The 25,197-nt window shown below is 34.4% G+C and overlaps 1 protein-coding gene across 1 annotated transcript in view; it reads left to right on the top strand.

The window, feature by feature from the left end:
* LOC129265137 (protein numb-like) overlaps positions 1-24,527 on the top strand; it is a 65,921-nt gene extending 41,394 nt beyond the window's left edge. Inside the window, exons 5-9 of the mRNA XM_064101677.1 lie at positions 6,682-6,822; positions 9,666-9,873; positions 15,368-15,574; positions 17,555-17,818; positions 19,380-24,527. Of these exons, the coding sequence (XP_063957747.1) occupies positions 6,682-6,822; positions 9,666-9,873; positions 15,368-15,574; positions 17,555-17,818; positions 19,380-19,963 (1,404 nt within the window). The 3' untranslated portion in view covers positions 19,964-24,527. The remainder of the gene's footprint in view (positions 1-6,681; positions 6,823-9,665; positions 9,874-15,367; positions 15,575-17,554; positions 17,819-19,379) is intronic.
* Positions 24,528-25,197: the final 670 nt, after the last annotated feature.

Below are 25,197 nucleotides of genomic sequence, written 5' to 3'. Positions count from 1 at the left end.
TTGGTTGGCAGTATCTTGTTATGGTGAGAACATAAAGATTCACCATCGTGTTGTCTTCATGATTATATTTCGGGGAATATATTTGTGATGAGTAGTGGTAGTAATAAGAAATTAATCGCTATATAAAAACTAATGAAAATTATCTAATATTATCCCAACTCCATTAAAAAGTGCTGAACATTTGACAGTTCACCCATGTTATCTGATAACTTTTGATGAAATTATTATCAAACATTAACTTTCGGTTTTATGCAACTAAGGCTGAGTCCAACCAACTGGTCCGCCGATGGCAAAACAGCACTGCTGATCACTGTTGCAATTTCTTCCAGATAGATGAACTGCTAAATAATTTAAATTGAGACAAAGACTTTGACAATCAACCATTTTAAAACCTAATTTTTGTCTCGCCTGCATAGCAGCATTGCAAAGCGAGACTATAGGCGCCACTTTTCCGACGGCATCGTCAACATAAAAATCTTAACCAAGGTTAAGTTTTTGAAATGTCATCATAACTTAGAAGGTATATGGACCTACATGTAGTTCATTAAACTTGGATATAAGGGTATTTAAGTATTACCAAATGTCCTGCCTGAGTTTCAGGTCACATGACCAAGGTCAAATGTCACTGTGACCATGTTGGGGGTATATTTGTGAAATTGTCATCTTAACTTCATTTTATGGATCTAGTTCATGAAACTTGAACATTAGAGCAACCATGTATCCCTGAACATCCTGTGCGAGATTCAGGTCACATGACCAAGGTCAAAGGTCATTTAGGATCAGCAAACTTTGGTAATATTGCAGGTATTTGTGAAATTATCATAACTTAAAAGTTTATGGATCTAGTTGGATCTAGTTCTAGTTCAGTAATATTTTTTTTCTAATGCATCTCAAAGCCTATAATAATCTTTTTTTGCACCCATTTTAGTATTCCCTTTTTCAACGTGCAATATTTTTTGTGTAAGAGTATTTATATATTTGATTTATGTATTTTGAGCGGCATGTGTGGGGGTTCATGCCTTCGGGCAACAGTGATGAATTTCGCTTTTGTGCCCCCTGACCCACATGCCGTTCCCGCATTTCTTTGCATGTTCACGTACTGTAATTATTTTTTCTGATGTAATGTGTATGTACTTTTTATATTGGTCGAATATTAAAATAATAATAATAATAATAAACTTGGACATAAAGAGCAACCAAGTATCCCTAAATATCCTGTGCACGTTTCAGGAACATGACCAAGATCAAAGGTCATTTAAGGTCAATGAACTCTGTCCGTGTTGTTGGTATTTGTCGAACTTAATAGAAAGTTTATGGATCTATGTGTAGTTCATGAATAAGGGTATTCAAGTATAAATGATTGTTTTGCACACATCTTACATGTATGTCACATGATCATGGTCGAAGGTCATTTTGGGTCAATGGACATCATATGAATGTTTTCTTTTTTGAATAATTATTCAATAGCTGTTTTCAAAGTCGGCACTGCTGGTATATTAAATTGTGTAATGCAGGCGAGACTGCCAGAGGCATTCTGCTTAATTGCTTGAATATTGGACTTGTGAAATTATAATCCTATTGCGTTGGTTTATGCTGCCATTTTGTCTGTTTGGGACTTTAACTGCAATACTGCAGTGAGAACACTGCCGACGCACAAGACTCAATCTCAATGTGTACATGTATTTTAACCAAATTTGCTGGAAAAAAATGTATTTGAAATTCTGGATTTTACTTCAATTATATTTCATTTTAATTAACTGAGCAAGTAGTTAACCGGTATAATTTAATGTGCCAACTCTCTCACCATGAAACTATAACTGTATGATGTAGAAAGTATAGAATATAACAGTTCTGTAGATCTAATTTCACCTTGAATCTTTGAGAGTGTTTCAAGTATTAACTGTGTGGCCTATATCATGTGTAGTTAACAATATTGACATACTGTACAAAGGTTAAGTCCACCCTGGTTAATTTGAATAACACCAGTAAAAATTTACACACAATGACATTACATGTAGATGTTAAATTAAGAGCTTATTATCAATACTTCCAAACTGGAAATACATGTATATTCCAAATTATAATAAATAGAAGTAAAAAATGAGTTAGTGAGATCATTGGTTTTATTGATTATAATATGTAATTTGAATTTTGAATATTAGGGTACAAGCCTGTACTTTATTCCTAGAAAATGAGAAGTACATGTAGCCTGTAGTCATACATAATTAATGCGCATCTCTTGTACTCTGTGTAGGTAATTTTGGTCTGTAGATTGCATTATGAAGGTCACAAACAATAATTTGCTGAATTGCAATTTGCATCTTGCATGGCCGTCATACGCATTCCATGCATCAACTTGGTTTCTGTGATCAAGCTTGAATGATTATGAAATGAATATCGTCCATTTATACGAATCCCTGATGAATAAATGCAATCAATTTCCTTATTGTATATTAAACTCGTAAGTTAGGACTCTGAAAGTAAATGTGGCTACTGTCAAATGTCAGGTTTACAACATTCTCTCACAGTAATTATTCATTCTCTGTCTTGATTTCCTGTCACTGTAAAATTTACAACTTTTAAAACTGATTAAAGGTCAAGTCCAACCCAACAAAAAGTTGATTTGATTAAATAAAAAGAAAAAATCAAACAAGCATAAAAACAAAAATTATATCTAAATTAAGAAAGTTATGACAATTTAAAGTTTGGCTTCCACATCCTGGTTCAGTTTTTGGTACGGTATGCAAATGAGGGGACCCAAAAGAAGTTTTTTTTTCTCATTTTCACATGAAGTTTCTCCCTGAACATTTGGCATTACCATTGTTTGAACATTTGGAATTAACTTTTTTTTACATTCTTTTGTTTAATAAAGAGGGTCCTTTTGTCAAAAAGGTAAAAATTGACGTTTTGTATTTATTATTCAAATAGTGACATCAATATCATTGACTCTCTCATTTGCATATCACTGAGTTGTGCCTATGGGCTATTCCACGGTTACTCACGTTACATTTGGAGACACCTTGACTCATACTTGGAGCTGTAACTCCATTATTATTGATAGGAACTAAACATCTCTTTATCACAACATAGTATGCAGTCAGACTATCCTTTGTATAAAAACAAAACTTGGGAAATTTCATTATGCTCCTGGCAAATCTTTTAAATGTGTCGGTTACTCATGTTACATGATTTGGACATGCATAAAATGAAAAGTGGACATAAGTGAAAGTGTCCTCATGCAAGGCTTTTATGAAAGTTGATTATATCCATTTCAAAGAAGTATATTAGGGAGACAAATTTGTATATAATTAAAAAAATAAAGAACACATGGTTTTTACTAGGGGTGCAGATAAAGTGGTTACTCACGTTACGGTTCAGATGGGCTATATGTACAAAGACACATTGAGCTCATGTCCACCAACCTATGGAATTGCCCCTATAACAGTTTTGTGAAAAATAAGTATAAAAACTAACATAACTTATTATTTTATATCTGAGTTTGATGACATTTTCAGGGATATGCTTGTTTGATTTTTCTCTATTGATTCAAATCAACTTTTTTCTGAGGTGGACTTGACCTTTAAGTAAGTACATGTAGTTTAAAAAATTGTAAGTTTTACATTGACAGGAAATCGAGACAGAGAGTGACTTTAATTACTGTCAATGAAAGTGTAGAGGTCACGTTCAAATTGAAATTAAGAGCTCATGAGAAAATGAAACTTGTCCTAATTTCTTTTTGGTTATGCTGTAGGCCTACTTGTAGTTGTATTGGATACATGTACTGTACATGAAGGCCTGCATGTACAGTTGTCCTCAAAAGTTTAATCAGGGCGGGACAAACCCGCTTGCCCGGGGCAAGTGAAAATGACATGCGGGCAAGCATTTCTCAAAGTCAATTGCCCGATCAGGCAAGTGGATGTTTTGGAAATAAAATATCAGTAGACCCTCTAAATTTCAATATCTTTTGGATAATCACAACTATCTCTCAGATTATGTCAAACCAGTAAAAAAACAGTGTAAACTGATGTAAAATCAGCGCCAATTACCAATAATTTATCGCCAGGTACCTCGTTCGAAAAACCATGCCATCGCATCTTACGTTCTATGTGTGCAATGACTGTGCATGCGCTACTTGAGCAATTTGCCGATGCACACCAAAAGTGGCTAAAATTTCACATTTTGCAAAAATCCATGAAATGGCCATCTATTTTCCATATTACCTTGAAATTGTTTTGATTGAGTTGGAAACTACTGAAAAAATGAAGAATATTCAGCTCTTTCTTTACTCTAATTTATGATGTTACACTAGGTAAATGGTTTTTATTATAGACCTTATTGCAAAAAGATTCACGCAAAGGATCATGGGATCGAAAAGGGAGCAATAGCGCCGCTGTTGTCCGGATGCGACCATGCGAACGCAAGCAGCCGACAATAAAGTGTACGATTTCCATAGTGTATCAAAATACAATCGACGCCCGCAGCCAACATTTTGCAAACTTCCAGTAAATTTTTTCATCACTTGCCCAACAGGGCAAGTGACAAATTTTTTTTTGTAGAGGCCTGGTTTAATGAACCCCACCACAAAATACACTCCTTTATGCTGAGTGTTGAATGTAGACAACAATGCTCTCCAAGCCCAGAGAAATAAACTTTTGAATGTAATATTTTATCACCTGACTTCACAATTAAATATGGGAGAACACTTTGAATATGTCCATGTTCTGGTGGGGTCGGGGGGGGGGGGCTACTTCCATTGACGAGTGGATACCATGTGTGACAGTGGGCTCTCCCTGAGCACCCTTAACAAGTATTTTCCATATTCTGAAAATGCACCCCTTAAAGGACAAGTCCACCCCAACAAAAACTTGATTTGAATAAAAAGAGAAAAATTCAACAAGCATAACACTGAAAATTTCATCAAAATCGGATGTAAAATAAGAAAGTTATGACATTTTAAAGTTTCTCTTATTTTTAACAAAATAGATATATGAACGAGCCAGTTACATCCAGATGAGAGAGTCGATGATGTCACTCACTCACTATTTCTTTTGTATTTTATTGTATGAAATATGAAATATTTTGATTTTCTCGTCATTGCCATTTGAAATGAAGTTTCATTCCTCCCTGAACACGTGGAATTCCATTATTTTAACATTTTGTGCTTCAGGCAAGGAGGTCCTAATCATCAAATTCGTAAAAATTGAAATATTGTATAATTCAAACAATAAAAAACAAAAGAAATAATGAGTGAGTGACATCATCGACTCACTCATATGGATGTATCTGGCTCGTTCATATAACTATTTTGTTAAAAATAAGCGAAACTTTGAAATGTCATAACTTTCTTATTTTACATCCGATTTTGATGAAATTTTCAGCATTGTGCTTGTCTGATTTTTCTCTATTCATTCAAATCAACATTTTTCTGAGGTGGACTTGACCTTTAACAAGTATTGGCGTGTGAAACCCTACCCTTAACTAGTATTGGAAATAAAACAATACTCTTGGCAAGTATTTCCTGAATTGAACCCCTAAACAAGTACAGCAATATTTAATTGTTACATGTATGTCACGGACGCAAGTGGTCGGTTTTACCTTTACCTACATCATTGGGTTTAATACGGCTGCACCTCGCGCAAATCGTACTCTAAACATGTAACGTTAGCCTAGTGTTGACTGTTGGGGCAAAAAGTACATCCTTTATAAAACATTAGTCTTAAGTTTTTATACCTTCAGAAATTTGACCCTAAACACGTAGCTTTCTTAGTGAAATAGATACCCTTTTTTCATTATTTTAGTATTTATGTCACCCTTATTTCATTACGTGCCCTATCTTGAAAGAGACATCCTTTTTACATGTTTTTTGGTCGTACACGGTACCACTTGTCAATGTAAGCCCCCCCCCCCCCCAGGGGGATTCACTAATTTTTAGCACCAGTGTAATTGTGTTATTTTCTTTGTCATCAAATCTGTGAAGAACTAATACTTGGTCTGTACTGTATTTAAAAAAGATGTAGATATACCTGTAGCTTGGGTTTAATGAATTCTCTGATCAGTCATCAATCTGAAAGTTTCCTCAGCAGAATATTGCTACAGCCTTCACAAAACCCCTCAATTGAATAGTTGAATGGCTGATTATTGTTTGGATTCTGTCATAGTCCTTGATGTGCCCTTGCTATTTTTAATCTCCTCTTTGAAGAGATTAAAAATAGACTACATGTACCAGGGATGTCTGGTTGGAATACTTTATGTGTAATATAGACTTAATGTGCACGTAGATTTCAAAATCTCATTAGTGTGATGTATCTACCAGATAATTCAGAGCGAACAAATTGGATTTAAAAACCACATTCAGAAAATTGATTTCTCATCTGAGAAAAGGTAGGCCAAGTAGGGCCTTTATGAACTGTAATCCAACTATAAATGTGATGTACATGTTCACTCATTTTTCAAGATCATTTCTTGCATGTCTTGTCCAAGAAATTTGACATAAGATCGAGTACTTTGATACATTTTACTACTAATAGTAGTTGATCAAGTTTGACAGGTTACCGGTATGCCTCCTGTTTTTAAAAACTGCCAAACAACCTTTTCAAAATCATAGGAAAAAAAAATCTTGTGGTTGTATCAAATTATTTTCTAATCTGATGACTCAATACTTTTCTCTCTCTCTCTTTTCAGGGCCTTATTGTTGACCAGACTATAGAAAAAGTGTCCTTTTGTGCACCAGATCGCAACAATGACAAGGGGTTCTCCTATATCTGCAGAGATGGTACTACAAGGAGATGGCTATGCCATTGCTTTCACTCACTACGAGAACCTGTGAGTATTAGGATCCATGTTCAGATGAAAGTATAAATGTTCATGTGTAACAATGCATTCTTGAGATTGAACAGGGTGTCATTTAATCAATTAACAAAGAGTGTTGACATTGTCAGATGGAAGGATTTCAGCAACTTCTAAAGCCTGGCTCACACCTTTGCGCTTTAAGCTGCGTAATGCTATGTAATAGCAAAAAAAATCAAGATGCAGCATACTACGCAGCAAAATATTTGGTTTGAATCTGTGTTAGACTGCATATTGACCTCATCTCATTGTGTCGTGTTGCGTTTGCTAAACTCAGATTCTCTTTTCTAAACTCAAGCCAAAAACGCAAGCCCAAAATGCAAAGGGGTGAGCCAGGCTTTACAAATATTAATGAAATAATAAATAAATGTTCCCATGTAGTCAGGCCTTACCCTCCTCCATCTGATATGCAGTGAAAATATAAAAAAAATAATGAAAAATATTGGCAAAGTTTTGAGGGAAATCCATAAAGGAATGAAAAGTTATTGAAATTCTAATTATTTGATTTGTGACGTCATACGCGATCAACTTTCCTTTATATCTTATGGTAAAAATCAATGAAATATCCATTTCTCAGAAAAACGTAAACAGTTTTTATTGTACCTTCAGTATATCAATGCAAAATCATTTCACACCTGCTCCTAAAAAGAAAAAAAATTAGTCACCATGTACCGTCAAAAAAGGGATAAATCTATGCATAATATATTACATAACATATGGGGCAGCTGCTCGTTTATGACGTCACAAATCAAAAACTTGAAAGTCTAATAACTTCTATCTTTAATGGATTTTCCTCAAACCTTCACCATTATTTTCAAAAAAAATTTATCTGCTATTTTTACAACAAACTGTGCGTCAGGGTGAACTGCCCCTTAAATTTTGGAATTTATTTTCTTCTCAGTTGGAGACGCCAGAAACTACTCCTTCCTATTCAAAATTTTGGATCTGCTCATACCCTCAACACCCTTCGGTTTATTCTTAGAACTTGTTTTGGATCCCTCCCTGTCTGTTATATATATATCTTTTGTTGATCATCTCTCCTCCTTCCTGTAAGACACAAAATGCTAATACCAAGCAACATAATCCATATGAAAGATCCAAGGGATGAATAGAATGACCAGGGTCTAATGCTGAGCTTTAAAAAAGTGGAACAAGAGGATCATAGTTTGCATGTCAACCAGTGGCCTAATTTGCAGTCCAAGCTAGCTCAAGCAAGACACACTGACAGGACATGTCAAGGCTACTACTTCCTGTAAAGAATACCCATCCATATCCCCCAAAGGAAAGATAAATTGTGTTTGAAGTATTAGTAGGCTAGCTAGCTTCTAAATATATCTGGTGCTAGAGTGTAGAACAAAAGAAAATTAATATGGCTATAAATTCACTCATGGGGATATTTATAGATATTCAGTGATGGATGTGATATTTTGCTGTGTTTTTGTTCTATTTGTATGTTGTGGAAAAAAGCGAAAAGAGTGATAATGACTTTCACTTTGGAAACAAAACCCAATGGGTGTATTAAACAGGTCCATTAGGCAAAAAAAAAGAAAAAGAGAGAAAAAAAGTAAAAAAGGGTTTAGTCTTTATCTGGCATATGTTTTTATAGAGCTTTTAGGCTTTGAAAAATAAGTGATAATAACACTATTATGATAAAGCGAATCACCGAAGTAGTGATTTATCCTGTTCAGACATTGTAAGATGCGCTTTATAAATTTTTTGATAATTATCATAATATTCTGCTTATACATTATTTACAGTGGAATGTATTTGAACACTTTACTGATACATGTAGGCCTACACGTCTTTCTCTGATCATTGGATCTGGGCTTGCCCCCATACAATGCAAGTGTATATACTTTCTCCACTCCCTGGGGAGTGATGAAGCAAGAGCTTCCCAACCCTATTGCTCTGCATGCTGCATGAAATTTTGCATCTTACCAGATGTACCCATTTAACTTCTGGGTAGAGAGTGACAAGTGTGGATTTGACACTTCGCCAAACGATGTCAAGCTGTAATAGGATTTGAATACATGACCCTCTGATTACAAGTCAAAACCACTACACCACAATGCTTCTGCTTTTTGATACACAATATTTAACAGGGAAAAAAAATGAAAAGGAAGTGTGGGAAATCTACACTTGTGAAGTACTTGATGATATTCTGCACATTGAATAATGATGAGCAATCAACTGGCTTGGGAATTACCAATCCAGGAAATCATACGGTGATTGAATTTATGATAACAGTTCAAGTACATCTTGAGGCGTTCATCTCAACTGTCAAATTAACTATTCTCTAGTTGTTTTTCATGAATCCTATGCAATTACTTGTCAAGATTGGCTAAAAATAAGGGTCATGGAAATGGCTTTCTATACCATATCAATATAAAACATGAGGATGAAATTCTTTTTCCTAAGGCCATATTTTATCTTTGATGCAGATCTATTTTGTTTTTGTATTGTTTAAACCCACTTGATGGACTGGCAACAGTTTCTCACCTTTTCTCTTCTAGTGATGAAAATTTTGTAAAGGATTCAAAAGTTATTCACATCCTTTTTTGTAATTAGCTTGTGATAATAATACATATATTTTTTTAATAGTATTAAATAAATACTGAGAATAATCTACTTTATGTGTTGAAAATACTAATATCATTTTTTGGAGGAGGCAAAGTTTGTTTGTTTGTTTTTACAAATGTATTGGATGACCATTTTTATTTTTACGTAAATGTTATTGCTCCAACCATTGTTCATAAAATCTATATATTTGAATGAGGTTTCATTTCACCCTGATTGTTAATGGTTGGTTTGTATCTCAGGGTGAACGTCTGAGCCATGCCGTGGGTTGTGCATTCGCAGCATGTCTGGAACGCAAGCAACAGAGGGACAAGCTGTGTGGAGTCAAGGTAGAGTTTGATGTAAACAAGACAAGCTTTACCAGACAAGGATCCTTCAGAGTACCTACTATGACTGAGGCTATGGATGCAGCTGAAGCACGTAATGCTACAGAAGAGAAGGAAAATGAAGGTATGGGATTGTCATGTCACAGTGAAGGATAGGATAGAATCAAGCTGCATTCATTACACATAGGTTTCATGGTTAATGTTAAAGGGATACTCCGGGCTGATGATATTTATATCTCAATAAATAGAGTAAAATTCACAGAGCAAACTGCTGAAAATTTATCAAAATCGGATAACAAATAGCGAAGTTATTGAATTTTAAAGATTTGCATTATTCTGGTGAAACAGTTCTTGGCATGTCTTAATGATTATTCATGAGGTGGGCTGATGATGTCACATCCCCACTTTCCTCTTTCACATGATATTACTTGAAATCATAATTGTTTCATTTTTTTTCATAAATGTGTAAATGGTGCATCTCCCTTATGATGAAATTAGTTGCAGCAATGAATAATTAATGCACTTAATCAGTAGTCAATCCAATTGTTTTATTTCTTGGTAGAAAATTTTTGAACAAACCTAATTTCATATAATAAAATACAAAAGAACAAGTGGAGATATGACATCAGCAGCCCACCCAATGACTATTCATGAAGAAATGCCTAGAACTGTTTCACCGGAATAATGCAAATCTTTAAAATTTGATAACTTTGTTATTTGTTATCTGATTTTGATCAAATTTTCAGCATTTTGCTTGGTGAATTTTACTCTTTTATTGAGATATAAATGTCTTCAGCCTGGTGCATACCTTTTTTACAGAAAAATATGTAAAAATGGAGCAAAATCAAAATCATAAAATAAGGATTTGGTGTTATCCCCAAATCCAGACCTCAATGTAACCCTACCTGCAAACAACTCTTCAAGTCAAAATATTTCACTGATAGAAAAAAAAAAATCCCCTTTGGTTTGTTTTATTCATTTAATTATTCAGTTATCAGAATAATTTTGATTTGATGATGAATTCCATGAAAGATCATGGAGGGATAAAATATCAAAGTCAAAGTTAGGACAAATTCATCAAATTCATTTCTTAAAACTAAAATTGTATTTTGCCTCAAAGCCATTGTCACTGAGTGTTTTGAAATATTTTTTAAAGAGAAATGATAAACATCCTTTTTTCAGGGAAGCAAGATTGAACATTCCAAGCATGGTAATAAAAATGTTAGATTATGTTTCCCCAGAGTACCTCCAATGGGAGATTGAATGTTCACGTCTTAGGGCCATTTCAAATGAAGGCTGTAACATATATGCCACAAGAAGGGTGCATTTAATTTCAAGCAACTCTCTTCAGCTATAATCATGAATCAAGATGCAAACACAAGATACTGTTTCTATGGGATGTGTTCAAGGGTTTTATCCTCATTTTAGGTCACTTCATGTCAGGGTTTCATAAAGTATTTTTTCAGTGATTTTTATTGACTTATTTGTTTTAAGTCAATCAGATGCAAGGATTCACCATACAAAGTTCTGACATAGCAACAGCTAGCCAAACATTTTTAATAAATGAAAGACCTTGTCTGGCAGTTTATTTTGGCCTGAGTCATATCGATTATTTTGAAAACCGGTGTTCGACAGCTTTAATTCGATCGAACATCGATGAATCGAATTTTGAAGGCGCGGCGGGGAAAATCGAGTCAATCTTTTTTTTGCTCCGGCCGCGCCGTCGCGTCGATGCGCTATGCACGCATTGCATGCACTGACGGTATGCGCTGGCTGGGTGAGCGTTGCACAAGCAGATGACAGAGCAAAGTTCATTTGTATTTTCTATGATCACAAAACCCAAGAAAGCCTGGGACCAATGCAGAAATCTTCCCAAAATATCATCAACAATGATATTTGAAGATGACAATATATAAGTTTAAAATGAAACAATATCAAAGACATGAATCACGCAGAGTCGATCCGAACGATTTTCGGTCAACTAGCATTCGCGGTCCAGACTCGCACACACCAGCCCCGCCCGGCCCGCAGCCCAGGCCAGCGCCAGCAAAAAAGTGCAAACAGCGGGAGCACTGTAACTTGCCTGAGATTGTGTAGTTAGATCCAAAATGAGCTCCAAATTGACGGGAATAAATACGTAATTTTCTCTGGATGGTCATTTGAATTGGTATTCAATGCTGATATAACGATTGTGAGGAAAGATTGTGGAATATGAGTAATGACGATGTTCGAGAATTAATCCTGATATGATAATCCATATTTTTTAAATTTTAGACACAAGATTAAGACACGAGCATGCGATCGAAATAAATATGTCTCGGATCGAGCACTAAATTCATATAAATTATTATAGGATGTTAAATAATTACGATTTAATAAGATGTTATGGCCATATTAAAAATACTGACAATGTCAGCAAAGCATGTCATGTTCATATGGAAATATTTATAGTATTATACTGGCATTTTTTTTTTTTAATTCCATCTCTGGCCTGGACGTCTCCGGAGCTAGCTAGCTCCAAGAAAAAGAAGCACAATGCGCATGCGCGTTCGTTGACGTATCGTAGGACATATTTTCCATTCATGAAAATCAGAGCCCGAAGTTGGGCACAAATTAGCTTCAAATTGATGGAAAAAAAATATCACGCAATTTACTCTGTTTTCAGGCGCGGATCCAGGAGGGGGCCGAGCCGGCCCCGGCCCCCCCTATTTTTTGACAACCTGCAGAAAAAATGTACTCTTTAACTTGATAGAAACTATGAAAAACAGAAAGAAAAGTAAGAAAGAGGTATATCATGCCCATGATGTGTAATTTACAGCCTCGTAACGGCCGGCCCGACCCCGAAAAGAAACAAGAAAAAAGTGAGGAGAAGAATTGGAAAATAGACTTTATATAGTCTATTTTTCGCTCGCGCTTCGCGCTCGCATTGCCTGTGTAGTGAATCCCATTCAAGAGGATTAAATGGCACTTATATATCTAGTTCTGAAATCAATTTGCACACAATATTTTAGCTCGCACATCAAGCTTTCATCATTTTGTTTGATTTACAGAAATTGTTTATATATATCAAAATTTTCACCTCGCGCTGCGCGCTCGCATTGTTTGATTTGTGAGTTACCTATCCTCTTTGGAAATTCTTACCAAAATTTGTCAAAATGCTCCTTTATCATGTCAGTATATCAAAAATTAAGCTCGTGCTTCGCGCTCGCATTTAATTGTTTGAGACACACAGCTTGTTCATCTAAATAAAAACGCGCTTAGACTTTTCCAGTTTTCAGGTCGGAATATCAAAAATTTTGAGCTCGCGCTTCGCACTCTCATTTAATTGGTGATACTTGTATCCTCTCCATTAATCACTAAGAAAACAGTCCTAATTGAGTCCCTTTTCATGTTAATATCATAAAATTTCGGCTCGCACTTCGCGCTCGCATTGTTTAGTTGGATACTTATCTTTTTTTCATGATTATAAAATCTCCTCTGAATCTTCAGAAATATCAAAGAATTTGAGCTCGCGCTTCGCGCTCGCATTATATATTAAGACCACATGAGCTACCCTATCTTGTTTATAACAATAAAAACTAACATATACTTAAAACTTCAGTCTTTAGTTAGGACTACACCTTGAAAAAAAATCATATTATAGCGGCCAATCGAGAAAAATGTTAATGAAAATTTTTCGGCCCCCCCTATTGGCGAAAGCTGGATCCGCCCCTGGTTTTGTCATGTAAAATGTTATTATATGGAGATATTACGATCTTGAAAAAGTTTCTGCATGTTGACAATGTTCGAGAATCAATCCTAACGTGATAATTTTGTTTTAGACAAGTTCACTCGCTCAAGTCGATCGTCATGTGATGTCCGTCATTGAAAATTGAAACGAAATACAAACGTTTCACATCAAGCTCTAAATTCATATTAATGATTATCATATGCAAATTATTGTCAAATATTACGATTAAATAATGTTCTATGGTCATCATATTAATATTGTTCATGATAGCAAGGTTTATTTTATGTTGATTGCGTCAATTTTCCGGCCATTTTCTGTTTTGATTAAAGCACAGTACAGCGCATGCGCTGCACGATCGATGATTTCCATTCATGAATTCATCATGCAAAAATTATCTCGGCACGAGCAGACGAGTAAGACTCGATCTATGATCGAAATAAACTTCAAATTAATGGTGAATAGGCATCATAATTACACAATCGGTTTCATTTTGGGGGAAATACATGTAAAAATCAAGTAAGTAGTACTAGAAGTCAAGTTGGACATTTCTGTTTATTTTGATGATTGATTGTGTGAACCAAACGAATCGGCCGGCCGACGTATTTTTTTTTTTCTTCGATGCACCGATTTTGCAAAATCTGCACCGGCGCTCGATGACATCGATCGAACACCGATTTTAAAATCGATTCGACTCAGGCTTAAAATTTATTTTCTTTTATTGTAAGGTTCTTTAATTGTAAAAAAAAAAAAAAAAATCTAAATGCTACTAACCATAATACCCAAAGCTGTTGATATAAAAGTTACAATAGAAGTTTAGCCCAATAAATTTGTGCAGGTTCATACTTTATTCATCACAGTGATCATATGATACACATTTGACCATACCCTTTAATTGTCTCATTTAAACAAGCCATACTTACTTCAAGTGATTATTGTATGGAAAATCATATTTGACAGGTAGAAAAGGAATCTCCCTCTAGCTATATAATACTGTCATAACAGATGAATAACACCTGCTTAATAATTAAAGGGCATTACAGTATATTGTTAGGATATTGTTGGCTGATACATTATGTTAGGTAAATGAAACTTTTATCCATGTTGCAATATAATTATCTATCTTTTTTATTAATTTGTCCATTCTTTCTCCTTTTTTCATAATGAAGAACAAAATAGCCAACACAAGTATGAAACAACATTGATAACTATATTTTATAATGGACAATATTGACATGTTCTCTAATTGTTAGATTTCTTTGGAAATATTTCTGCCAGGAACATGTAGGCCTACATGTATTTTGAAATAGAAATTGGGGAAGGAAAATGATTATTTGGAATCTAATACACCCAAGTGACCTTAAATCTTCAGAAATTATGTATACCATCTTTAATACTGCTAAATTATGTTTTAATGAGGCACTCCATTGTATCTTACCTTTAAAAAAAAATAATGTAACTGGGAATGATTTTCAGGATTTCCTTTAAGGGGTTATTGTCATTGTTAGTTATTCTTAATTGTTGAGGTTTTTTTGTGTATAAACTCACATCAGACTGCATGGTTTAATAACTGCAATCTTTAATCACAGATTTTCAATCGAACATTTATTTTGTTTGTTTTGATTGATTGAGTAACTGGTTTATTTTCAAAATCTGAAAAGGTCCAAATAAACTGAACTACATCATGAAACATGTAGCCTATATAACATACAAAAACTCACCACATGTTGATATATTATTATCAGTTGCTATACATGTAACATAAATTATTCAATGATGAATGATGTGTAAAGTATGAAAGACAAGATAAGATAAGATATGATGGAAATAAGATTGATATGAAGGTGAAGTTGAAGTAAGCACATAAGAATCCTGTCTTTTAATTTCACAGAAATTCCTACAGAAAAGGACAAGGCTCCATTGCCTCATGCTATCCCAAGACGACATGCTAGCAGTGATATGTTGATCAGGCAAGGTTCTGTACGCCTTGGTAAAATCAATGAAGCTACACCATTTAAGCGTCAACTCTCCCTCAGGCTTAATGAATTGCCTTCTACGTTGCAGCGCCAACAGCAAGTTCTACAAACTCACCCAGAAGGTAATTTTGAAAATAGAAAGTGATGTGATGGTACACCGTGAAATAAAAAAGTGGTTTGAATATCATACATTGACTCGTTTTATGTAAATTATGTTTAAGTAGCTCTCTCAATTTTGTTGTCTTTGCTTATTCTAATTTGAACTATGTTTGAAGTAATTCTAGCCATAACTCTTACCATATACCTAGCTCAAACTTTGATTTTATCCACTCCTCTTTGTTTGTTCCTCCCATACACATTCCCTCTATTCCTCTTTTTATCTCTCTATGTCAGTCTGTATCTCCATCTTTCTCTGTCCCTCCTCCTCTTTCTCCATCTGTCTTTATTTCTCTCTAGTTGTTCGTTAATTATGGGTGAATTTATTAATTCATTTTCTACAGAGATGGGGGGGGGGGGAGCATTTGTATCTTTCCAGTACTCCGATGTTACTCTCTTCTGATTTAATGTACTACCCCATCCTAGCCTTGCCTCTCTTCTGGGAATGATGAATTTAAAAGCCCATAAAAAGTAAATAAATGGGAGTTAAGCCAAATCTACTTTCAGTCTTTGATATATTTTTCTCTTTGTAATGAGAGCTGGAAACAATTTTTCAGACCATATCCTGGATAGTATTTCAAGGAAGTCATTGATGGGCTACTACCCATTTCCCCTAATGGATTGCATTCCAGACATGACATCACACGCTGATGGAAAGAAAATATTCATCAATACCTCTTTTTTTTGCTATAAATGTATATAAATAGAAAAATACCACCTGTTTAAATAGTGACTCTGCTATGCACATATTACCAGTTGTATTCCTAAATATTTGCTTTTAGAGAAAATGTTTTCATAAATGATATTACCTAAATTTTGAGATTATAAGCTGCAGAAAATAGGAAGATAGGATGGTGCAAGACCTTTTTACTTGGAAATAAATTTTCAACAAACAGTAAAATCCAATTGACCCATTTCGAATATGACCTTGATTGCCCCATATGATGATTTTGGACTGAAGAATGTTCAGATTAACAGAGCAGCTTTCAGTATATTGTTTGCTGCTTCTATTTCATTTGACTATTGACAGTATTATTGTTTGTAGATTTGAGCATCGATTCTGTGATAATGTTATGTTTACAGCTAATTTGTTGGCTAGTATAAGATTGAAGGAAACCACATAAATTTATTTTGGTTGCAGGCCAATACTGTACTTTGGCTTTAATAATTCTCACATTGTTATTCAAAGCATGAATAGCCCCTTATATTTCTTAAAATGTATGATGATCAGAATAATGATATGAATGAGACATAGTAAGAGGTACCCAATTTAGGTTGATTTTTTTTCATGGGTCCCTACTTCAATTTGATGACAATAATTATATTTTGATTAAATAATTTGATGTAATACAATTTGAAATTGTAACCTGTTTATTTTTGATGAATAGATAGTAATGTAGACTGTTAAAAAAAAAAACAGGTACATGTGCACATAGCACATAACACGAGAAATGACTGCTTGTAGTTAATGATGCTTTCAAAAAAGGTTCTTTCGATGATGTTTCACACTTTTGTAAAAAAATATTTTAAAATACCAGTACCGGGATACTATGTCTTTGAAATAGCAATTGCATTATTATCTATTGAGTTTGCTATCTTTTCTTCATTTGTTTAGGATCCATGGCATTCACAAAATCTGTACATCAAACAAAACTTAAATTTAAACTCAAACTCCTTACCCTAATCTTAATCCTCACATTTTTCTTAAACTAAAAGTCCTCTCAAATCCCTTTCCCTGACTGTACCTGTATAGGCGAGATCAATTGTCCCAGGAACAAATTTAGTGTCGCCATTTGTAGTGCTCTGATGGATCTGGCAAAGCTACACAAAAAAAGCTACACAAAAAAAATTAAAATGATTATCTCACTTTAGCCTCAAATTAATATATATTTTTTAATGTTTAACCCTATATCGATCTTTTCCTTTTTTTAATGTGTTTATTTTAGTATCACCGCCCACATCACCACAAGAAACACCAACCAAAACACCAACAACCAATGGTCACTCTACTCTGATCAACGGTAGCCAAGTGGATCAGCAGAACCAAGAATCTATATCAACAGCATGTGCTCAGCTATCTGCTGGTCTATACCAACTCTCTGAACATGAGGAAGCTGCTGCTGCTGCTACTCCTCCACCAGTCCCTCAAAGACCTAATGTATCACAGAGGATACCCACAGAGAGCAGGACTCATCCTCTACCTCAACCTGGTAAATTGTCCTTGAGCCCCTGTTCCACTATGCTGCTCTTGACATGATTAGGGAATTTCTCATTTTGGATAGGATCCAGTAAAACATGTGTCTTTCATCTGTAAAAGAGTGACAAAAATTTATAGGAGAATAATTGTTGATGTCTAGTTTACTGTGGCCTGAAAAAAAAGAGTGGTTTGAATATTATACAGTGCGTCCTACAAAAAAAGGAATCCCGTTTTCAGAGATAGATTTCACAATTATTAAATATGTTTTTACTATAAATTTGATACTCTTGGCAATTTGAAACCAGCAGCTTAGCAAATTGTCCACACATGCAGACCTGCCAGCCATTACGTTTTTGGTATATTTAGTATGTTTTTGCAACCAAATTTTTTTTTTTTTTACAAAATCGTAATTTATTGAGAAAATTCATCTCTATATGTCTCTATTTCATAAAACTTACACAAATATGGTTATTAGATCAATGTAATTTCAGGTAACTTGTTTTTTTTCCAATCATTTTGTTAAAACCAGGGTGAGATAAACACATGTTTCAATGTTGGCAGTTTGAGCGCCGCGATGAGCGAGTGCGCCACGCATTTTATTATGAAATACACTTTTTTTGGGGAAAAATACATTTTTTTTTATCACAGAATACAATTTTTAATTCCCAGAGGTTGGCAGATTGCAAACAATAAATACTGAGGCATATCAGAAACAATTTGCGCAGAAATTCACGTATGAATCTGAATCCTTTCCCATTTCAGGGATCAGTGAGAAAATCTTAAAAAAGAATGCAAAAGAATTTCTCATTGTGGATAGGATCAAATAAAACATGTGCTTTTCATCTGGAAAAAAGTTACAAAAGTTTATAGGAGAATAATTGTTGATGTCTAGTTTACTTCCTGTTTTAGTGCTGCTTTGCATGTAAGTGTGACTTGAAAGACTTTGCAACTTTCATGCTGTATGGTGAACCTTCTGGTTTTTCTCCTTCTCACTTACCTTGGATTAAAAATTGGCATGTTTCTTATTGGGAAGGTCAGCAAGAATTTTTAACATGTTTACTCCATCTTCACTTTGTTGCTACTACCCTCCCTCACTTTCTACTCACTCTCTGATGGATAGTAGAACAGGGGTTTTCAGACATTATTTATAAAGATATCTGGCAATGAGTGTATGATGCCTTTTATTTATGAGTTCATTTTCTTTTGACATTTAAAGAAATCACATTGATTTCTTTTTTGTTGGCACAGTTTCCTTTCTTCAAATGCAGTATAAGAATTGAGTATGATTCTTTGAGAAACCAACCTCTGCTTGGACCAGCCACATAAAATGTTCTTTAATTTCTGTTAGTGCTTTTTGTTTTCCGTTGTGTTTTGTCAGATTAACATGAAAATGATTAATTCATATCTTTATCAAAACTCAGTCTCTTTTGATATTGTATTTTGAGCATTTAATAAAAATGGCTGATGGCATGATAGCAATTCATTATATTATCTCATGTATCAAAGAATCAACTTGATGAGTTGTGAGTCATTCAAAGACAAATTGAAACCAATCTCTTTTATGCTTACATTAGGTATACTTAGACCTGAACCAGGCCCTATCAAACAGAAGAACCCCTGGGAAGGATCACCAATGGCAAGCTCTACAGGACAACCAACCCCTCCACCCCGCCCCAAACCAGCACCAGGCCTCACCCAGATTGCACCAGTGCCAGGTACAGCCATCAACCCTTGGGCAGGAGTCACCCCTCCCTCACTCAATCCATCTAGTAAGCAGAATGACCAATGGTCATCATCACCCATGGTCAACCCTATTCCGTATGGAGGTGCTGCTGTCAATGGTCAACAGGTAGCATCTGTCCAGGTACATGGAGGAGCCATGCCTATCCAAAATGGAGTCGGTATGCAGCCTCAGCCAATGTCTGCTAACTTCAACAATGCCAACAACATGGCTATCCAGCAACAGCAGTATAACCAAGGAGCTGGAGGTATCGGTGGAACATGGACAGCCGATCTGTCAAGGACTTTACCACAAAATGTGTATTCTACAAATCAACAACCTTCTTCTTGGTCTGGCCCTCAACCCAACCAACCATCACAGCCGCCTGCAAATAATCCATTTAACAATGCTGTCAAAACCTTTGAAATCAACCTATGAGGATGTAGAAGAATAACATCCCACATAGCACATACAAGAAAGACCTGCTGCCTTACAGATGCATATGGACAGTGTGTCTTCATTGCTGGGCACAGTAGAAGTGAATTTTCTATTAAATCAATGCATTTGATGTTTAGCTTCTATTCCACCTTTATACCAACAACTGTTCAGTACTGTTTGTTATCAATGCTTGAAATACATCCCTTTGACCCATCTTTGGCTGGTGACAACCCTCATCACTGTGGTATTGCCATAGAATTCATAAATGAAAAATGGAAATTTTGAGAGATATTTAAATTATTAATTATAAGATAACAGAGCAGTACACTAAAAGCAAAGTAAGTCTTAACTATTCGGAATTCCTTTTATATTGTTGTATTGATATCAGATGTCTGCAATCAAACTTAAAGCACAAATTGCTCATTATATGCCCTGAATATCACTTTTCCATTGTGCATGATGAGGAGATAGGCAAATTCATGAAAGAGAAAATGTTCAAGTTTAATCCTAATTAGCTATTTCTGCATAGATGTTCTATTTATCATAGGAACTTCAAACGTCAAGAGAGCATAAAGTATGCTGTGTACAAATATTTACAATGCAAGGTTTTGCAGTTTATGAGAGCAATTTGTATTCATTCATATAAAGTACAAATACATTTTACTTTATCCCCCCTTTTAAACTGAAAAGTATGAAAAGGTGATTATTGGTGTTCTTCGAGTGTGGACTAATACCAAATTAAACAAAAATTTCGTTTGCATTTTTATAGAATGCTGGGCTTACATTCATTATCCATGACAAAGATAAATACTTCAGATAATTCTTTTGTTCTTATTTTTGCTCATTTTGGTACACCTTATTTCACACATTTCATACAGAGTATGTACCCTGTGAATTAGAAAAAACACTATTGAAAAGTTGAATGAAATAAAAAGAGAATACAAACAGTCTTGATTAAGTATAAATATTGGCCTTCTAAAAATTATCAATTATTTAATTTCATTAAATGGATAAAGAAAACTTCCAGTGTTTGGTGCAGTACCCAGTTGATATTGAATCGAAGAGATGTATTCAGTATGTCACATGTGAAATGCCAATGATAAAGGTAATCTTATTTATTTATAAGTTTATTGAAATCATCTTGTTTAAATCCATGGGTGGCAGTACTAATCGATTGTTATTGTTATTCTTAGCTCATGTATGGTATGAATGCTTCACTTCATGAAAATTACACTTTTTAGTTATACAACATCAGAGGAGTGTTTCATCAATATTTTTGTCTGACATGTTGTCGGATCTGACATCTTTCCTTGATTCTGATTGGCCGAGAGGCACTGTTATACCTCGGTCACATTTGCTCTACGGCGGCCGTACGGCAAATCGAAAACAGCCGTTTTATTCATTTTTATTCAAACCACCTATATGTAGCTGGTACAAAAAAAGAGGTATTACTGTGGTAACTGTCAGATAAAATGTCTGACAGTCCTTCATGAAACACTCCCCAGATGTCACATAGTAACAAAGATATAATACTGGGGGTCATATGATTGTGAACTGAGGGGTTCACTTGAATTCATTGTGAAAGGAAAAGTGCATAGATGCTTATGTAATTTATAGAAAAAAAAATGATGTATTCAATCTTGTTTTTAATGTATGGATATCGCTACAATACATGTCTACAAAGATCAGAATGTTTTAACCGTTTTTAATTTGTACGCTGCTTCATCTTAAAAATTGTATATGTTTTATTACCTTATAATTTATGTTATTGATTTGTGAATTAGTTTAAAGGGAGATTTAAGTTATGGAACTGATGGAAAATCTGGTATTATGGTGTTTTTCATAGGATTGTTCATGAAAGTAGGATTGTATTGTGATCTTTCACATTTAGCAGTTAACTTTGTCCTAACTGAGATCTTTGAGTTTTTGATGACTATTTGACATTTTTAAATAAGTAGAGGCTCATAGAATATCAAAGAGTTTGGTGTCTTGCAAGAAATATTTGTAAGATGCAGCCAATGACACATCATATTTACATATTGACCCTCTACTGTTGGTGTGTAGAAGTTCATCTTTAACAGATAAGATGTGGTTTACATATACTGTACAGTGTTATGTATGAAAAATATACATAGAAAGTATATATTAGATTTATTTTATGACCCACTTATACATATATATATATTCTTTTACTTTTCATTTGCTATGAAACATGAGCATGTATGTTTTAATGCTGGCGTATATAATTTCCCTTTAATTTAATGTGCAAGGATTTATTTGTTTTCAGTTGATGTGTGCAGTGTGATCTCCAGTTTTACATACTTTCATTCAGAAGAAATAGTGATCAATGTTGTGTCATGTACCTGTTAATAATTGGTTAGCATTTCTTGCAGATTGAAAGTATTCATTGGTCCCAGCATGCCCATGTTTATTGTATTCAGACTACTTGATCATTGTTATCATCACTGTTAAAAAAAAACATATCAGTTGAAACTTGGTTTCTATTCTTGTGGCTTTTTCAAATAATACAAAACCTTTCAAGCATTTAAGTGTACCTTTGATTATTTTCCTTAATTTTTCACCAAAAAGTACTATGAAGAATATGTTTTCTATCACAACATGTATTCAATTTGAATATGTATGCATAAGACAGTGATTTTATCTTGTGAAAAGTTTCAATCAAATGCATTATGTACATAATGTCATTCTGTGATGTAAACAAATGTTGAGAATGTAGTATACATGTATATTGTCCATACTGATCTCATAAAATGTCTTGATACCAATACATTATTGATTCATTACCCACATTGGCACAAGAGTTGTCATAGGTTATATTATGTGGTCTGATATCTGTAACATGAGAGCTTTCACAAGCATCAATGCTGACACATTTCAAAATGGCTTCTCATCTCCCTGGTTTAACCTTGAAATCTTGAGAAAGAAATAATGTTCAATCGGTTAGTGTAAAGACATGGTTTTATTTTTGCTCAAATCTCTACTTGACCCTCGAATAGTGTTTCATCTTTATTTTTTAGTAATACAAGTCCATGATGGGCTTCTTAGGTTCACAAAAAAGCAATTTTCTTGCAATTTGGTGGATTCACAATACGGTGCGCCATCTATCAGCTGCAGCGGACAGGCCAAAATTCACAATGCCTCATGGGAAAAAGTTGACATCTGTTGGGCACGCTAGTACTAAAATGCATGCTTTCATGCGATTTTCAGCGCTGGCCGATACAGGAGGTGGGATAGAAATTCGCCCATATATTTCTTTACAAAATTAAGACCGTGTTTTGTGAATTCTTGCCATATGGTTGTCATTTTTGAAGCATCACAGTCACAATACAGGACACTAGCACTGTGTGCTACTTGCGCCATGTCGACCCTGAAGTTTAAAATTTGGTATGTTTGCTGCAACTGATAGATGACGCACCATATTGCGTATCCACCGAATTGGAATAAATTAATTATTACTTTTCATAAGCCAGATGCGTGATTTTGCCAAGGTTGTTTGAAAAATATCAGTTCCCCTAAAATTACACTTAATCACTAAAAGAGTTAATAAGTAACAGATTCGATATACAACACTCTTTGTAAACAAAACAACTATTGTAGTTGAAATAACTGCGAAGGGAAACACTTAATATACATGTACAGTATGTATATAATGTCTTCAACTGCTTTAACTTGGTGAGCATGTTCACATATTGCTTTTTCTTCTGTGTAATACTGTTTTCCCTTCAGCTTATACAAAATCACATTCTAAATGTGTTTGAACTTCTCTCTTCTGGTGAGTTGTCATGAAAACTATGTATTGAGTGTTATGTGTGGTTTATATAGGGAAATTTTGATGGAAGAAGTATGATAGAATCCAAAGTACTAGAAAATTTGTTTCTAATCGTTAAGGAAGTAGTATTTAGATGAACCTTTCCCTTTATGGACAGGAAAATATTCCTCATTTTCTCTCTTTGAAAAATGTAAAGGGCACATTTGCAAGAATTTGTATTCATTAATCATTGTCACTCAGTTGTCAAGCAGTATTGACACATTTTCATAGGTTGATATGATTTATGCGATATTGATTTTGAGCTTTGTTTTATTTTTGTAGGTGTACAACATTTGATCTGCTTTGCTGAAATTGAACCTACATGTTAAAGAGACATAATTTGCAAATATGGATATAAGGATCAACTGAATGGCATTGTATTCAGTAACTTTTATTGATTTCTTTTCTTTTGTTCTGAATTATTAAGCACCATTCATTTTCTTTGAAACAGCATGTATATACACTGCTTTCTCTATTGATTTGACTATGCCCATTCATGTGATGTACTATTGTATGTTAAGTACCCCCTCCCTATAGTCAGTACCCATTGAATCCCCTTTCATTCTCTCCTCATTCAATGTAATATTCTCTCTTTCTCTTTTCCTGTAATGGAATTCCCCTTTTTTCTATTTACATTAACTAGTGATGATATGTAAATACATAAAAACAATGTATAAATAATCATGATAAAAGATCAATACTATTTGTTAAATAAATATATGAAAACAATTTCAATTTAAATATGTTTTTGTTTTTGTGTCTTACATTAGAAACAAGGAAGGGGAGCCAGATCCATGGTAGCACCAAAATAACAATAGTATATAACAGGGGTAATGACAAAAAGATTTGCATTTAACTTTTTTGTCACATTTCTGAAGTAATAATATAAGTTTCATTTGATTTGCGTGGTTACATGTATGGGATGCAATTCTTTTCCCAACAACCCCCAAGTTTACCCCCCCCCCTCCCCGAAAAAAGTGTGTTGCAAACAAAAAGATTGACTACATTGAATTGAAAAAAAAAAATCAGACCGAGTGTGACAGCTTTAAGATAGAAGTCTTTATCTGAAATTACCATGATAGCACATGCCTGTAGTATCAGTCAGAGATCAGGGGAGCGTTTTATGAAAGGACTTGTCAAACGTTTTATCCGACAAGTACTGTTTTATCCGACAATTACTATGGTAACAGTGCCTCTCATCCAATCATTATGAAGGAAAGTTGTCAGACCTGACAACTTGTCGGACGAAAATGTTGATGAAACGCTCCCCAGGCTTCTTAGTCAATCTAATCAACAGTATTGACAAATTCAATTAATTAAATAGTGTCCAGTTCGTTTCCAGATAACGATCATCATAATTGTATTATTTTAACAAGTTTAATCAAATGGGACTATTGATTCAAAT

The sequence above is a fragment of the Lytechinus pictus genome, chromosome 7 (assembly GCF_037042905.1).
Source record: "Lytechinus pictus isolate F3 Inbred chromosome 7, Lp3.0, whole genome shotgun sequence".
In the NCBI taxonomy this organism is placed as follows: domain Eukaryota; kingdom Metazoa; phylum Echinodermata; class Echinoidea; order Temnopleuroida; family Toxopneustidae; genus Lytechinus; species Lytechinus pictus.
Note: the sequence above shows the minus strand (reverse complement) of the source record. Positions and strands in the feature narration are given on the sequence as shown.